This window comes from Trichoplax adhaerens, genomic scaffold, assembly GCF_000150275.1.
Source record: "Trichoplax adhaerens TRIADscaffold_7 genomic scaffold, whole genome shotgun sequence".
Lineage (NCBI taxonomy): Eukaryota > Metazoa > Placozoa > Uniplacotomia > Trichoplacea > Trichoplacidae > Trichoplax > Trichoplax adhaerens.
Window position 1 is genome coordinate 4,437,414 of NW_002060949.1, and position 15,319 is coordinate 4,452,732.

At 32.7% G+C, this 15,319-nt stretch overlaps 4 protein-coding genes across 4 annotated transcripts; 2 read left to right on the top strand and 2 right to left on the bottom strand.

Annotated features, from left to right (window-relative positions):
• On the top strand, window positions 1-1,188 carry TRIADDRAFT_27767 (uncharacterized protein; the record flags this gene model as incomplete). Its single annotated transcript, XM_002114101.1, has 4 exons — window positions 1-152; window positions 326-444; window positions 692-827; window positions 936-1,188. Coding segments are annotated over 4 exons (660 nt in total), but the record flags the coding sequence as incomplete, so codon positions are not given.
• Window positions 1,189-3,735: 2,547 nt separating this feature from the next.
• TRIADDRAFT_58294 (uncharacterized protein) lies at window positions 3,736-5,828 on the bottom strand (the record flags this gene model as incomplete). Its single annotated transcript, XM_002114418.1, has 7 exons — window positions 3,736-3,835; window positions 4,182-4,293; window positions 4,408-4,513; window positions 4,596-4,671; window positions 5,031-5,101; window positions 5,332-5,468; window positions 5,708-5,828. The coding sequence occupies 7 exons, from the start codon at window positions 5,826-5,828 to the stop codon at window positions 3,736-3,738; spliced, it is 723 nt and encodes a 240-aa protein (XP_002114454.1).
• A 4,353-nt stretch (window positions 5,829-10,181) lies between these two features.
• Window positions 10,182-12,792, top strand: TRIADDRAFT_63342 (uncharacterized protein; the record flags this gene model as incomplete). The annotated part of the gene is made up of 9 exons (XM_002114102.1): window positions 10,182-10,248; window positions 10,401-10,550; window positions 10,969-11,149; window positions 11,264-11,360; window positions 11,545-11,677; window positions 11,779-12,072; window positions 12,137-12,331; window positions 12,420-12,507; window positions 12,597-12,792. The coding sequence occupies 9 exons, from the start codon at window positions 10,182-10,184 to the stop codon at window positions 12,790-12,792; spliced, it is 1,401 nt and encodes a 466-aa protein (XP_002114138.1).
• Window positions 12,793-13,815: 1,023 nt separating this feature from the next.
• Window positions 13,816-14,956, bottom strand: TRIADDRAFT_27469 (uncharacterized protein; the record flags this gene model as incomplete). The annotated part of the gene is made up of 3 exons (XM_002114419.1): window positions 13,816-13,910; window positions 14,224-14,361; window positions 14,800-14,956. Coding segments are annotated over 3 exons (390 nt in total), but the record flags the coding sequence as incomplete, so codon positions are not given.
• Window positions 14,957-15,319: the final 363 nt, after the last annotated feature.

Consider the following 15,319-nt stretch of genomic DNA (forward strand, 5'->3'; position numbering starts at 1 on the left):
ATATCCCCTAATTTAGTCTTTTGCCATGTACCGGGCCGTTTGTCCCTACTTAGCTCTACATCAAAGTATAAAGTAAGCGTTGGAGAAGTTGAACGAAGACTTTCATCACCTGAATGCTTAAATGCATCTCTTCTTGGAGGAGTTTTGCGAAGGTATCAGAAATAGCAGATAATTATTTCTTTATCATAATATTACGTTAATATTCCCATAATTTAATTATCGATTGAAAGAAGTAATGACTTAAATTTTGTAAAATAATGTCAATTGATAGATTAACAATATTTATAAATGTAATGAAAATGCATTATGGCATCACATATCATAGGGCAAAATCCAAGAATGGCGGTAAAAGTTTAAGAGAGAAATTGGAAAAGTATGGTTTACGTTTACCTGCTGGTCGTAGGAAAGCAGCGAGCGTTACTCTTTTAACATCTTTAGTTGAAGGTTAGGAAACATTGTAAACGTCATAAATTTATATCCCACAAATATTGCCTATCAGTTCAAATAGATTTATATAGTATTCTGCGTGTTCGTAGAAATTTAAAGATATTGTGGGCATAGTTAAATAATTATAAAGTATTATAGTTGTGTATATACCGTATTTACTTGATAAGATTCGATATACGATTAAAATATTAAGAATTAAATATCATTTAGTTTTATTTGATTGTTTACTTAAAATTAACCGCAGGTGAAGCTAGCCATTTAGCGCGTGATTTCGATTATGTAAGCAAAACAGAATTTCCAGTTAAGCGGTTAGCTCAATATACGAAAAGACAGCATACTAATGATAAACAAGCTCTAGCAGCAAAAGTGGAGGCATCATTGTAAGTTGAAAGAGTAATTCTTAAATTAGATGATCTTATTTACTATTTTGATTTTATATCGATAAGATTAGTTGATCATAATGCACATGTATACTATAAAAAACTTAGAAAATTGGTCAAGGAATTCCAAGATCTGATTCTTTGCGGTCCACCGGGAATGTCATACGAGTGGGAACCCGGTGTAGATAAAGATGTATTTAATGGATTACGTCATTTTGCATTAGTCACTCATGGTTTTGGTACACCAACAATTGTAACTGCTATCAATGTTTTCCATCGATATCTAGAAGAGCTATTACAATCTCAAGATAGTAAAGAAAATGATGGAGGCCAAATGGGTAACGGAAAATGTAGTTCATAGCAGAAGTGAAAGTCGATAATAACTATCGCATATAGTCCAAAATTACATCAAATCACATCTCGATATTGCCTCGGCTTGTGCTAATGCTAGATAGTTATATCCATATCTGCTGATTGTTGACAGATGGTTTATTACGTTATTCATACAACTGAGAGCATAATTACAAGCTCCATTTTTAAATATATGATGTATACTCTTATAACTGATTAACAATTAATTATTATTAATCATCCGTCGATACATACATAAAAGATATGAAAGTAGTAATATCATTGTAGAATTTACTTTTATTTAAATTGTTTCCGATTGCTTGTTATTAGTAATAGAATTCTTCTATAGAGTAGTACATTATATTACAAAATTGATCTCAAGACCGTAGTATAGGGTAATATCAAATATAGATAAGGTGTTTTGTGATGGTAAAAAATTGAAACAGGATTGCTTAGATTTGATCGGAAATCTTCCTATGCCTTCCTCAACTTACACGTATCATCGTAAGAATGAATAGTATCTCGCTACGTAATTCAGTTACAGTTTTGCTTAAATTTTATTATATATTCTGTTAAAGCCCTGTACCATGGTAGATATTATATCTACGAATGAAACGTATATCAATATCTTGTAGAGTATTGAGGATATTATTATTATTATTATTATTACTATTATTATTATTAATATTATTATTACTATTATTATTACTATTATTATTGTATCGTTATTATTAAATATTCATAGATAGTGAAAAGCCGTTGTGGAGAAAATGGTTACATTTAGGTTAATCATTCACTATCTATTTTCGAAGATGAGTGTATGGATAATATTAATCTTCTATATTCACTCTAATGTGTTTTCTTTCTCTTTTAATAATGATAATTTCATGATGAGAATATACTTTATTAATGTTCTACGTCTAAATTTTGCTATGATGAAAATCTCGCATAGTAATATGTATTTAAATATTTGTAACATGCAATCATACATCCCTAAACATGTCACATGCAATTATAATTATATATTTATGAAAGTAGCTAAAGAATGTTATTTGTCCCACTGCTTGCTTTCCTTTTAAGTATTGAAAGAAAAATGACTGCCAATGTATAATAACATTATTCTTCTTTCGTTGATTACTAAAATTTTTACTACGGTTTCACTTTGATTAAATAGTGGTGAAAACAAAAAGTCAACTTTGACTGTTTCAAATTCTTCTAGTTACGAATACTATATACAGCATTCTTTTCATCTATTGTGGCGAAATCGATAAAAATGATTCCCTTTCTTGTTATAATTATTGCTGATTGCCAATTTTTAAGTGCCAATACTACTATTTAAAGCAACTTTCTGCCCTTTATTCATATGTTATTTATAATAAACAATTGTAATTTATGCAGTAGTTGATGCGTACTATCATCTACTAGAAATGTCATCGATGTATGTATGTTAATGATAGATTTATTAATTAATTAATTTACTAATCATAGCTTGTGGCAATTTCTGCTGTACGAATAGTATATCCGCTTACTGTTATTTTAATTGGCTAGTTATTTGGTTATATAGCTTTCTGCTTTAACCAATTATCATGATTGCGATTATCTTTGACCTAGTATATAATATATAATAATGAATTAAGTAGATTTGATTGCGGCTGTTTTTGTTCTGCTCGTTAAGATTCTATGCTATCTTTAACAGTATAGCATTTGAAATGTGTTTTTACTTTCTGATCAATTTCAATTACCTCTATAATTTTAAATTATCTCTAAATCCTTTTATTTGTCTTTTGCCTTGTCTATTCCATGACATCAATAGTAAATAAATAAATTTACTTCAGGCCGTAAAATGAAGACTTTTATTTTGATGAAAGTCTACAAAAAATTTCTAAGTTCATTCTAAGTGTCTACTAACATCAGTAATATAATAGTTCTCTGCTGTACATTGTGTAATGAGTAGATCTAAATGTTAATTTTTACAGAGTAACAACATTAGAACATAAATTTATGTAATATTTTACAATAAGTAAAAAAGTTATAAATCAAGGAATAGATTGTCAAAGAAATACTGAAATGCAAAGATATGTCGTTTCTAAAAATCAAAGTATCATTACTGAGAGTAGAAAAATTAAGAAATACAGAGTGATTACATATACAGTGTGATAGCTGGTCCGTGTTGCATTCAGTGAATTAGTTTTAAACGAGAAATTTCATAAGTAAATATGTACACGGAGGTACGGGTTGTCTGAACAGAAACTTCAGACTAGAAAACTAATTGTAATTCAATCATACAATTTTAGAATTCACCGCCGAATACCAGTAAATCTTCCACGTGGAATAATAAATGTAACAAGGATATCGTACAAAAGTTGTACAAAACTAAGTAATGTTTATAGGTTTTACTGAGACGGGTAATCTCAGGATATTATCCAGCAGCAACAAATCAGCGTTAGTTGCATTTAAAATAAACGGTAATATAGGATCATTTGATACAGTAACACTTTGTACAGTGTTAAAGTATGAATTTATTTCGGACGGCTTTAACTCATCTAGCAAACAATAATCAGCTATCTGCTTTATCGCTCTTTTCTGGTGCTTGTGATCTTGTTAAAATTGCGTTTGTCAGCCATATTACAGGAGAAAATACGTGACATGTTAATACCCTTGATGTAAAAAATTTAGTAATAATTAGTATAATTTGAACTACAAAGTAGATACATATTTTATCTGGGAACTGTATCGCATTTTAATTATTTTATTTTCAAACTAAACAATGTTCATAATTAATATATTTTGGTACAATGTAGTAGTATTACTCGAATTTGTTAACATTGAAGGGTGAAGTAGCCGCAGCACTGCAGATCAGCAAAGGAAAGAAGACGGAAAATACGCATGAACTATAAAATTTCAGAAACATATATTTATTATAGCAATGCCTATGGAAATGATCGGTGTCATAGGGTATACTGGTCGAAAATAACGTAGCTTATATATATGGTAATTTGTAACCTTATAAAGAAAGATTCTGGTATATAAGTTAAAATAGCTAATGGTAGTCCAAAGCCGCAATAAAAAGGTAGATTATATTCAATTCTGTATAGTCTTTCCTGAACAAGAAAACCTACATAAACAAATTCGTTACGTATGAAAACCACTCAATTATGGGCGTAGAAGAGAAGTAGTAAGTAAATAAATTCTGACTGAAGTAATATATATTTGCTCAAATTTTCATTACCCATGTTAATCCACTTATATTCGTAGGCATACAACGAATATAATATAGCCATTTGAAGTATACAAATTGCTCTACCAATGACAGGTATAAAATCAAAAATTGATCCCTATTATAATGTTATGTATAGCAGTTTTAGTACATCAAGGTTAATACTGTAGATTGTGTCAGTACAACATTTATTAACTTACTTGCAATAGGAAGAAAAATTCAACCAAAAGACTGAAAAAAAAGTCCGCTATTATCCTACTACCGGCTTCCACTAGACTGCGTACCGAAGAGTTATAGGATTAGATTGAATGCGAAATAAGGAATTTAATATAGCATAAAAGTTACTGAATACTATAATACATGCATTAGTTGCTACTACTTTTCTTGAACGTTCTAACACCAAAGTATATGCAGAGAATACCACTGCCGTATAAGTACAATAAATTAAAAGAATACTTAGTTTAAGAATAATTATATTATTTATGGCTGTTTTATGTTTTTGACACTTAGGAGGTTAAAATTAAACTGATTAACATCAATAGCTAAATAACGAAATAAATCTAGTAACAGGACGTAAGATTGACATTATGATTTATGAATGCCAGCTATAATATAAGAATTTTAATCCAATCAACCTGCTACTTTTGGTTGTCAGTGTTGGTTTTGGCCGACCTCTGTTAGATTGATACGAGTGGATAGCAATTTCCTGCATTATGTAGGTTAAGAATACAGTTAATAGATTATATAATGGTCAAGAAACAATAAATGACTAATGATGCGGCTTAACATATGACCAACAAGATAGATTAAGAAAAAAATATTTGCCGTGTCTACATATAATGAGTATTGTAATAGATTACCAATTGGTTAACATTTCAAGTTATCAAGTATATAATTATGAGTAATTTTTGTAGTATTAATTAACTTTAAAATTACCTGAAACCAAAAACTGTTTAAAGGCTTGCTAAGCCAGAATAGAGGGATAACCCACAACATTTTAAATGTGTACGATAGCAAAGTTTCTATCCAGAACCATAATTGTATGTGATACGATGAATCTGGTATGAATATACCTAGAGTTAAAAAGTATATATAAACAGAATTATTAACTCATCTACACTACAGACAGACCTATTCTTGTCTACATCCTAAAGATGAAGGCGTTAAATATTGTTTAAAATCTATTTGATAACAACACATTATGTATCTTGCAGTCCATGAAAGGCGATAAAGAATTGATAATGTACTGTAAATTCGTAACAAAAAACGATGATTGGATATGATTATTATTGCTGTCCTGTTTATGGCATACCGAATACGGCTTGTGTGATGTACTTCAGAAAAGGGATTAATCCATGGTCAAAGAACAGTATGCTAAGCTGTAAAAAAAATTTTAACAACTTGGTTGTCGATTTTCTTACATTGATCCTCATAATTACATATTGAGAAGTTACTTGTTGGCCTTAAATCATATAATACGTGAAATTACACTTATTCTATTACATATAGGATACTTTAAAATTCTATCCGAGAAGAAGTAGGTGTAAGATTGAGTAGTCAATACTATACACATGTACAGTAATGTAGCCAATGGTTGAATTTTGCAAGATAGATCTTATACGTTATTATTACTATCATTTCATATCATTGATAGTTATTATATCGCCAAAGTGTAAAAAATACTTATAACAATTGCACACATCTTTACAGTATTTGTCATGTCATACTAAACTGGTTTATATAGCAAGGCGGTAGCTAAAGTAGTAAGCTACATTTTGGACATAATTTAAGTAAGTACTATTTCATTTAAGGTTTTATAAAGTTATGAACATACTCCAAAGACTCCACCATTCAAAAGTCCACATTGCAGTATTTTACTAGTGATGGGATTGAGTTTCAGCCACGCGTTGCTATTGGAAAAGAAGAGTTTAAAGATTGATTATCGATTAGTTGATATAAAGTTCAGTTGAATGACGGTGTATGTAAATATTAGGGCAGGATGTGGAATTCTGCCCGTAACATTAATCTATAGATATAGATATATATATATATATATATATGGTATAATCCAGTATGGTCGTGCACTATTACTTGTAAGAACCTTAATCTATAAAAATCATCTATTAATCAATGTGTTTTGATTACGATGATTTCATCCAAGTAATCGACGAAGGCTAGGCATAACAACGGTATCAAAATGGAGTGGATAACTGTATAATTTATTTTATAATTGTCAATCATAGTAAGTACCGGTATTGCTCGTATTCATACTAGGAGCTAGTAGCAATGGGAGAGTCGAGAAGGCATTACAGTAGCCTAATGCGATCATTCGCTTTCTATTTTATAACCGTTGTAGTCCAGTTTACAAGTACAGTACGAGTATTGATATAATGAATAGGTGTAGAGTAGACGTTCATACGCGTACGTGCTATACGTACGCGTATGTTATGCTGTTAAAAGTGTTTAGACTTCAGATTGAGATCTACAGAGTCAATTCAATAATATTTACCAATACATAATCCTTAACTATGAGCAGCATGTCGATATCAAAAATGATCCTTTCTAAAGACATCCTGCATTTTGTAATAAGATCAACTACAGAATAAATGATCGTAGTGTAAATAGTGTATATACACATACATACTTGATCCTCTTTCGATCATAATTTTCTCTTTGATCGCTTGGAGATTGATTTCTATTACCGCTTGCACTGGTCGCTGTTATAGTTTGGGCTACTCCAATCAGTGATTGCTTAAAGCCTTCTATAAACCAATAAAGAAGAGCATACATCGATTTTTGATAGAATTCCATGATCTACATGATTTTTCAACAGTAACGAATAAGTTGAGGAGCAAGAAGTGGTCAGTGGTCAACTAAGTGATTGAAATGGACAATTTTTGAAAATGTAAATAGTAAAATCGGTCAACTTTAGTTTCAGTATACTGTAGTGTACTGTACAGTGTACAGTACACTGCTGGGCTGTATACTGTAGACTGTAGACTGTAGGGTAATCAAAATGATGAACCGTCTCTCAGTGTTTCTGTATCTTAGAATGCCAATAACTACAGTACTGTAAGCCACGTTTCTATTACTGTACAGTGTACAGTATAGTACACTACTAGACTGTAGACTGTAGAGTAATCAAAATGGTGAACGGTCTCTCAATGTTTCTGTATCTTAGAATGCCAATAACTGCCAATAACTACTGTACGTACTGTACAGTACAGTACAGTAAGCCCCGTTTCTATTACAGTACATACTGTACTGTACTGTACTTTAGTTTCAGTATACTGTACTGTACAGTACAGTACAGTACAGTACACTACTAGACTGAAGACTGTAGACTGTAGAGTAATCAAAATGGTGAAAGGTCTCTCAGTGTTTCTGTATCTTAGAATGCCAATAACTACTGTACAGTACTGTACTGCAAGCCCCGTTTCGTTTCTATTACTTTAGTTTCAGTATACTGTACAGTACACTACTAGACTGTACAGTACAGTACAGTAGAGTAATCAAAATGGTGAACGGTCTCTCAATGTTTCTGTATCTTAGAATGCCAATAACTACTGTAAGCCCCCCTTCTATAGTGTAGTACCTATGACACAGAATAGCTATGTTTGGACTATACTGATTACTGTACGCTGCTCAGTAGTTGAATTTTATTTTTAGATTGGGCATGGACGAAGCCGTACACAGTACATTATTCAGTCATGCAATAAGAAGTCTCAGCGTGTGGTCACGGCGTGATGAACATGGACTGATTGCACAGCAAGGCAAGCAAATAACCATGTGCACCAATACGGTACTGTATGATACCATCTCATGGATTAGTACGGTACAGTACGGTAGGATCTGCACAAGACCATGGACAGCATTTTATCTCTACTGAATACAGTACGTTTAACACTGTACATTGTACTGTACCACTGACGGGCACTGTACCAGACAGTTCTGATAACTGTACGCTTAATACAGTACCACTGCCGGGTACTGTACCAGATATTTCCAAGGACTGTACCGTACTGTACGATACTCGTTTACGTAGTGCTGGTGGTGCGATCCCTATTTAAATATCAATTATGATGTCAATACATCATGTGATGATGCATGACAATAACGCTGGCTTTTCACCCCCCGTATCAACGTACCATTGAAGTGTTACACCGCACTGGATGGGTGAGACGGGTGAGGTCATACCACTCTCATCCCCACGTCCACTGGCAAGAGGTCACGCACGGAAAGCCTCGTCCAATACTAATAGACTGTGATCCATACTGTACTCCACCAATTTGGACATTTTCGTGGATAACATCGACAAGCTTGATAAACGCCGACTGGTAGCCATGATTCAAAATCTAATCATAACTGGAGGTAGTATAATTAATGTGACACAATGGTGGATACCAACGTTAGTAACCATTGGATGTGCTCTTTACCTGTATAAAGGTGGTAACAAGCAAGTTAGCAAGAAGGTTAGCTACTTTTTCAACATTGGGTATCCAAGTATACAAAAATTCAAACGGCCTACAGTATTAGCTAGTCATGAGAAGAAGCGAGATTAGTTGGATTCATTATAGGAATTTTATATCGCTGCTACATCAATATTGCATAGTTTTCCTCGTTATACCAATTAAAACTACATAGTAGCTAGCCATTGCAAGAAGTAAAATTGGACAGACCACAAGTATACAAAAATTTAAACGGCCTACAGCATTAGCTAGTCATGAGAAGAAGCGAGATTAGTCGGATTCATTATAGGAATTTTATATCGCTGCTACATCAATATCGCATAGTGTTCCTCGTTATACCAAATTAAAACTACATAGTAGCTAGCCATTGCAAGAAGTGAAATTGGACAGACCATAAGGATGATACATATATCACTGCTACATCAATTTCTAATATTGTTGCTAGTGGATCATACATTTGGAGAATGTAATACGCTCACACGTAAATTGTGCAAAATTCTTTTACACAATTTACACACATAGTCGTATCATATGCAAATAGTCTTCTTACATCCTATGCTCGTAGATGGTAAGGTGGACAGTAATAGAACGGTATTCGCTTTAGTTAAGCGTCGTAGCTTTCCTAAATGCAGTGCGCGTAAATCGTATTTACTCCGTGGGGTCTACGAACTCCGTAACCCTACTCTACGGTATAGTTACTTAGTAGGATTGGTCTGTGACCATGGTCACTACTGGCTTTCTTTACCGTTGCTAATACAGTTACAGTTGCCATGAATCGCAACTTCTGATGTACTTCATTGCCGATATTGTGACAATGTTCGAATGAAAATGTACCGTAGTTTTATGTTATGGATGACTTTACTTCTTAGATAAATTAAGATACTGCAATGAATATGATTATATCTGATTACAAATAAACAGTTTTCAACTCTTACACATTGCTAGTGCATCCTGTTCGAATTGTATAATATGTATGATTGTTATATCAATGGATAGATACGAGATTGTTGTCCGTAATAGATCCACACTTGGAATTAGGGATATTACAGGATTATAGATCAACTAGTACCAATATTGTAGTCTACGAATATGAAAATAAATAAAAACAAATCAGTGTACTAGCTTGTCGCTAGGTTTTCTCTAAAACTAAATAGTAATTACAAATATAAAAATCTGATTTTTTTACCTCTTATTTCATCCAATCACTTCGATAATATTACAAAGCTGCAAAGAAGAGGGTCATTACATATTAATACCGCTATAGTTGTGTTGGATCGATAAACTGTATTATTCTTTCGCAATTCAATATAGGTTTATATGAAAGAGTTGCGTCGGTCAAGTCAATACACGCCTGAAAACCCAGAAATTATCATAGTTGGTTCCGGTAAATAAGCATGCTTTATGTATTTGTCGGATCGAAATACGCTGAAGATATACAAACATACATTTATAATCGAATGCAGTAACCTGTACTGATCTACATGGTGACTGAGTATGTTTAGTAAATATGAATACTAGAGTAATTTTCTCATTCAGGTATTCTTGGCTCGGCCATGGCTGCGGTACTTGCTCGGGATGGTAGAAGAGTAGTCGTTGTAGAAAGAGATCTAAAAGAGCCTGATCGTATCGTAGGAGAATTGCTTCAACCAGGTGGTTTTAAAGCGTTACAAGAATTAGGCCTAAAAGGTAATAAATATTCAATCACATGTACTCTTAGGACTGATGGTAACATCCACATAAACTATGATTTCCTTACGGTATTCTGTAAGATATTTTGTGTACAGGGTCTCTAATATTGATAACATTTCTAAATGAAGTGGCTGTAGTAATAATTTTACATTACTACTACTCTAAGTGTCTGTGTGTCTCTGGATCGTTACTAAAATAATTGTATTCTAATCAGTCTAAAGTGTGTATATATCTCGCTTTTAAAAGTAAATGAAACTTGGGCATGGAAGGCAATTATAAGCGGAATATGTTAGATAGTATCTTCAATCATCTTACTTAATTCCTTTTAGTGGGTTGCAAATCGTTGAGAAATAAGATAAATATATTATGGATGAATTGTTATAAATTTAATTGTTCTCGTAAAAATGTATTGCAGCTGCTGTTGAAGGAATCGATGCACATTGTGTCCGTGGGTATGTAGTTCACGATATAGATAGTGGATCAAAAGTAGATTTGTCGTATCCTAATGATGATAGTGGTAATATCATGACTGGTCGTGCTTTTCATCATGGACGATTTGTAATGGGATTGAGAAAACTCGCTCAGGCTGAACCGAAGTTAGTACCATCTGTAACATTTTCGTGTGACGATGAAAGTTATTATCTATAATGTTTTGCTAACCAATTTAGAACCTTTTCATTTTTACCGATGTCTTTTTGTAATTAATATAGTGTGACAATGATTGAAGCAACTGTGTCCGAGTTAATGGAGGAAAAGGGAAACGTAATCGGAATTCGTTATAAGCGGAAAGGACAAGATGAGTTAGAGGTATGCCTCCATTAAAAGTAGGCTATTCATGCTTATTATATCGAGTGTGAAATGGTGGTTTAATTAACGTGTGCTCGTTAGGAAATTTTTCGTCAACTTTTAACTTGTAAAACCTTAACAGATAGTTTATAAGGCTATCAGCTCTTGCAACGCATTCAATTGTATTTTTAATTTATTGTATCAGACGCTGCAAGCCCCTTTGACTATTGTTGCCGATGGGTGCTTTTCGAAATTTCGAAAGTCTTTAGTGAAATCACAAGTGAGTGTATCCTCGCATTTTGTTGGTACTTTGATGGAGAATTGTCCTCAAACGAAAGGTAAGCTACTCGAATTTTGTACATGCATTTGCAGTTGTTGACTAAAAAATCTTGAATTATCTATGAGGAAGTAATGTGACATCGTTATGCCTTTTCTTTAGCCAATCATGCCGAACTCGTTCTAACTCCAACAACCCCAGTACTGATATATCAGGTTTCCTCGCATCATACGCGTGTTCTTGTTGACGTTCGAGGAAAGTTGCCTTCTGATCTCAAAGAGCATGTAAAGAAGGTATCTGTTTATATGCCAGCAAATATTAAAGGACCATTCCTAGAAGCAGTTGAAAATAATCGATTACGAAGCATGCCTTCCAGCTTTTTACCACCAGCACCTTTGCTAAAAGCTGGCGTTATTCTCCTTGGTGATGCATTTAATATGCGCCACCCTCTTACGGGTTTGTATGATTTTTAATTATATGCTACAAATATACTAGACGTAATCTTCACGAAATCTTTCAGGTGGAGGAATGACTGTCGCTTTGAATGATGTGATAATCTGGCGTAATGTACTTCGTGAGAAGTTACCTGATGTCCGCGATAATGAAGCAGTTTTACAGTGTTTGAAAAATTTTCATTGGCAACGTAAGCAGAATCACTCTTTTGTTGTAAACGTATTGGCTCAAGCGCTTTATCAGCTTTTCTCTGCTGCAGATGGTACGAATAATACTATATGATATAGTAACTATATGTCAGTTATTAAGTATGTTACATCGTATAAAGTAACGATTTTTGCATACTCTAGAACACCTTAAGAAGCTACGACAGGGTTGCTTTGGTTACTTTAAGCTAGGTGGAAGAGCTGTTGATGGTCCTGTAGAATTATTATCAATGTAAGCCTCTTTTTATATGTCGATTAAGGTGTTTATCTATTCTGATATGGTAGTTATAATTTTTTTAAATCGGCATCACTGTTTCTTAGTGTTTCTCCAGAGCCACTCAAACTTATAGGCCACTTCTTTGCAGTTGCATTGTATACAATGTACTCCACAGTCAAGTCCGAACCGTTTTACCGGTTACCACTTACTATATTATTATGCTCACGATTACTTTGGAAGGCCTGCACTGTTATTTTGCCATTAATTTGGTCAGAATTTTATACTGCCATGAGAAGTTAAAACTTGTACGCACTTGACAGTTTTTTTTGTGGCATTTTAATATGATATATAATTTATAGAAAAGAGCCTTTAAAAGTTCGATGGAAAAATATGTCCTTATTAGACTATATAACGATAAGCCTGTAATTATGTTGCTGTATTCCTGCGCTTACTTTTTGTTATATTTATGGTTTTCATATTGATACTTATAATCTTAAAAATATCTCTTTGTTAGATAGTTATTATAAAGCAGTATGTTTTATGTACCCACTGTACAGTAAATCAAGGCTAGGCTACATAACACTTTACACAAAGCAACTGCAATTTCACGTGTAATGTATGGTGTACTAAAAGCGATTGTGAAAAATGTAGATTTTTATTCATCCATAAAACATATTCTGTCTCAAGCAGTAAAAGTAATCAGATTAGCGCAGATTGCATATTATCTTAATTTCAGCTTGTATAGTAACTACATACACGATAAAATTATGACTTCCTGTAACATGAATTAATTCACGGTACATATTGACTGATTCAACTGAGTGAAATTTACCTTGCGTAAGAGACTGTTTTAGTTTTTAGCATTTGAGGAGATTCTTCTCACATTTACAGTATGAAATAAAGCTAGCATAACTGTTAAGCTGGTCTTCTCGCAAGATTCAAGACTTATAATGTTCTATTAAAATTTAATAAAACTTGGGTCAAACTTTAATACGTTCGCTATCGATGCTATTAAATGGGTATAACGGCTAGTTCATTAAGTAGTTATCAAGACCTATGTACAGCGTAAGCCAGAAAAATTATTATATACAGTATCTATCAATTATAGAATTATTTCAAAAAGTCGATAATTTTCGAGTTTACCATAAGAACAATCGTTCAAGCAGTTTACGGTATGCCTTGTATACCAAGCGGTACGGCTTCTTCGTAGGAAATTAATAGATTTACACAGGTTACGGAACGCATCGTACGACGTATGCTGTGTAATGCAGCATCTCTGGAGAAGAGGATATATGGATCATCTGGGTGGAAGGCAACCATCGATTATTGCTTGTCGTCGTTCTTAAACTGTGATAATAATAGTGATACCTCCATTTTGTTGTATTTGATTAGAAATTTTTGACAGGAACGAATAGTGCCTAGAGTATAGTGTAATTGAATTATATCTATCTTAATTGCATAAGATTTCAGAGTAGTATTAAAAAAATATACAGTGTTTCAGTTTGCCAACAGCTAAATTCTACATTATATTTATCACACCATCTACTAATATATGCAAATACGAGAACAGTGTGATGAACAGGCTATGCAATATCAATTAAAGATGATATTATACATTACTGTACATACAGTATCTTAAAAACTTTATAATACATCCCTATGAATTTTACACAGCACTAAATATCAAAGATAGCTAAACTATAAATCCAAAGATACCAATTAATATCATACCTCCTAAGTGTAGGGTGCGAAAAAAGCAGCTACAATTGTTGAGCGATTTAATGAAGGTAATAGCACACCATACCATTCGAAAATAGTTACGATTGCAGCGTATAAACGCAATCTTTGTTTGGACATTTAGATATTTGACTATCAATATAGAAATTAATTTTAATGTAAAAGTTGTAATGAGACATTCTCATTCTCATCGTAGCATAGCAGAATAATCAATATTTTAAATACAAGAAAATATTACATTTACAATAGATGTATAATTATGATCATTTCTTTACTATAAAATCAATCATTCTAGTCGACGCCTACTGTAAACTATACAAATATGAGTAAGCTAAAATTTATATCATTTATTCATTACTAATAAGTTTCGACTTCTGTGTGCTCATTGCATACTGTAGCACAACTACTGTGAACTATTTTGATCCTTACGCTTGTTATAATTATTAAACATGTGCAATGTTGCTACACCTGTTGACGGTAATAGCATAGATATACAGCATGCTGTATGTCCTCTGATCACTCTATGATTAATATATGTATTGGTATAATTTTAGCTGTTTAAAAATTGACTTTCCATACCTGTTAAAGAACTTGTTATACAAGATAAGCCATAATCTCCATATAACATGCCAATAGCCTCTTTGATAGCTCGATACAGAATAGCACCCGTTAACATAGAATCAGCCAGCTTTTCATCTTCGTAAATAATTTCAGTTAGTAAATACCTATAAGAAGTGGAAATACGTATAAATTTCTATTTTATAGCACTTATACAATAAAGCAATAGTATATTTTCGTGAGCATCCAAGTATTTCGCACAGTTTAACGATTAATTAATGAATATAATTATTATTTTAGTACAGCAATGCTAGCTGCTCTGGAATCGGTGATATTAATGCGTTTGCAGTATTACCTGTTTTTAAACCTGACCATATTACTGTATTGTATAAGTAATTGCTTTGATATTTAAAAATTAATCAAAAAGCCAATATTGATGCCTCAAATTTTTCAAAAAGTAAAGATGGATCTCAATCAGCAATTCAATCGATCGAAATTTCAATCGATCAATTTATCTATCGAAGAACTAATT